General features: G+C 35.6%; 1 protein-coding gene across 1 annotated transcript; it reads right to left on the reverse strand.

Annotated features, from left to right (window-relative positions):
- Window positions 1-347: 347 nt before the first annotated feature.
- On the reverse strand, window positions 348-1,978 carry LOC112743526 (wall-associated receptor kinase-like 20). Its single transcript, XM_025792764.3, has 2 exons — window positions 1,383-1,978; window positions 348-1,136 (listed from the first exon to the last, which is right to left on the reverse strand). The coding sequence occupies exons 1-2, from the start codon at window positions 1,754-1,756 to the stop codon at window positions 482-484; spliced, it is 1,029 nt and encodes a 342-aa protein (XP_025648549.1). The 5' UTR covers window positions 1,757-1,978; the 3' UTR covers window positions 348-481.

Consider the following 1,978-nt stretch of genomic DNA (forward strand, 5'->3'; position numbering starts at 1 on the left):
AAATATAAATACATATTAAAAATAGAGGAGTGCTAGGAGGCCAGCACTTTTATTAAATTCTGGCCAACACTTAATCATCAAAAAGAAATTGAATGATTCTACACCATTAGATGTAATCTCACACCATTAAAAACATCATTAATGGCTAATTAATGGCTAAAAAACACAAAATCTACTAGCCCCTAGACTTTTTCTTAAAAATAAATTAAATAATATGTAAATACACAAATATATTGATGGTTATTTTTAGTAGTTGATTTTAGTATATATATAATATTTTTAAATAGAGAAATAGTTAACTAGTAGGAACAATGATAAGAAGCATCAACCAAATGAGGCACAATGAGTTTTTCAATATTTTTTTTAGTGAAATTCATACTGGATTTGTTTAGCAATTTGTTTTTAGCATTAGCTAAAATTGACAGGTTGTTATTTAGCATTACTCTTTTACTTTTCCTTTCACAACTAAACCTCTAATTAATTAATACCCCATAGCCTTAGCATCAGCAACAATACCAATAATGCACGCAATCTCGTTAGCAACATCTTTCATTGAGGGCCTATTGTCCCTCCTATCATCCAAGCACCCAACAGCAAGAGACCCAAAAGCCCTCATAGTCTCCAACTCCAACTTACTAGCTCCAATTTTCAGCATTGGATCAACAACTTTATCCATTAACATCCCTTCCTTCAAGGCCTTCTTCACCATAACAACCAAATTCACATCCCCCTCTTCTCTATTGAAATCAATAGCCTTCTTAGAACACAGTAGCTCTAACAGAACAACACCGAAGCTATACACATCACTTTTCTCTGTGAGCTGAAAGTTGACGTAGTAGTCTGGGTCAAGGTAGCCCAGTGTCCCTTGAGCGCAGGTTGTCACGTGGGTCGCTTCGCTGGCGGCTAACCTTGAAAGCCCGAAATCTGAGACCTTTGCGTCGAGTTTTTCGTCTAAGAGAATGTTGCTTGACTTGATATCTCTATGGTAGATTTTGGGTATGGCTGCATCGTGAAGATACGCAAGTCCTTCAGCTGTTTGGTGTGCGATTCTTAGCCTTGAATGCCATCCAAGACGGATCCATTTGCTGGAGTTCTTGTTGTGAAGGTGGTCAAAGAGGGTGCCATTGGAGACATACCTAATTTAAGTATTGAATATGATTCTTAAAACTGATGAGGTAAAATTGATAGTTGAAAGCACTTAAATAATTTAATTAATTTGATTAAATTTTTATTTAATGATTCTCAAACTATCAATTTCAATTTCAAATAAAGTTAACTTTACTTGAGTTTCCATCTTTAAAATGTTAATGGCAAATTTATGGAGTTTAAAGCAAATAAAATAAAAAAGAAGTATTTATTATGACAGATTCAGAGGGACGTACTCATATATAAGAAGAGGCTCATTTGGAAGCTCAACACAACAACCCAAAAGCCTCACTAAGCTTCTATGGTTGACCTGGCAAAGGATCTTAACCTCATTGAGGATTTGATCAATGCCTCTTATGTTGCCATGCTTTGCTCTCTTGATGGCTGTGACGGTTCCGTCGTTCAGAACACCTTTGAAAACCTCGCCGAAGCCGCCGGCGCCGAGGAGGTTGGATTTCGAGAAGTTGTTGGTTGCTTTTGTGATTTCCTTTATGGTGAAAACTTTTGCAGATCTACCATTGTTGTCCGAGTTGAGTATGAAGTGTGCCTTGCTTGTTATTCTTTTTTGGATCTCTCTCTTGATCCTTTTCCTCTGGAAGTAATAGCCCATTACAGTGAACAAAGCTCCTGCTACTATGATAGTCCCAGCCAATATCAACCCTGAGAATATATTTTAGAAAGTTAATTTCTTTTCCTATATGAATCGATCTTATGATATTCAGATATTTTCAAAATTACAAAATAATAACTTAAATAAAACATAGCAGAGATAATCTGATGTAATTAACAAGCAGAAATGTTAGGACTTAGGAGTAACTAATATTCTCCCTTT

The sequence above is a fragment of the Arachis hypogaea genome, chromosome 14 (assembly GCF_003086295.3).
Source record: "Arachis hypogaea cultivar Tifrunner chromosome 14, arahy.Tifrunner.gnm2.J5K5, whole genome shotgun sequence".
In the NCBI taxonomy this organism is placed as follows: Eukaryota; Viridiplantae; Streptophyta; class Magnoliopsida; order Fabales; family Fabaceae; genus Arachis; species Arachis hypogaea.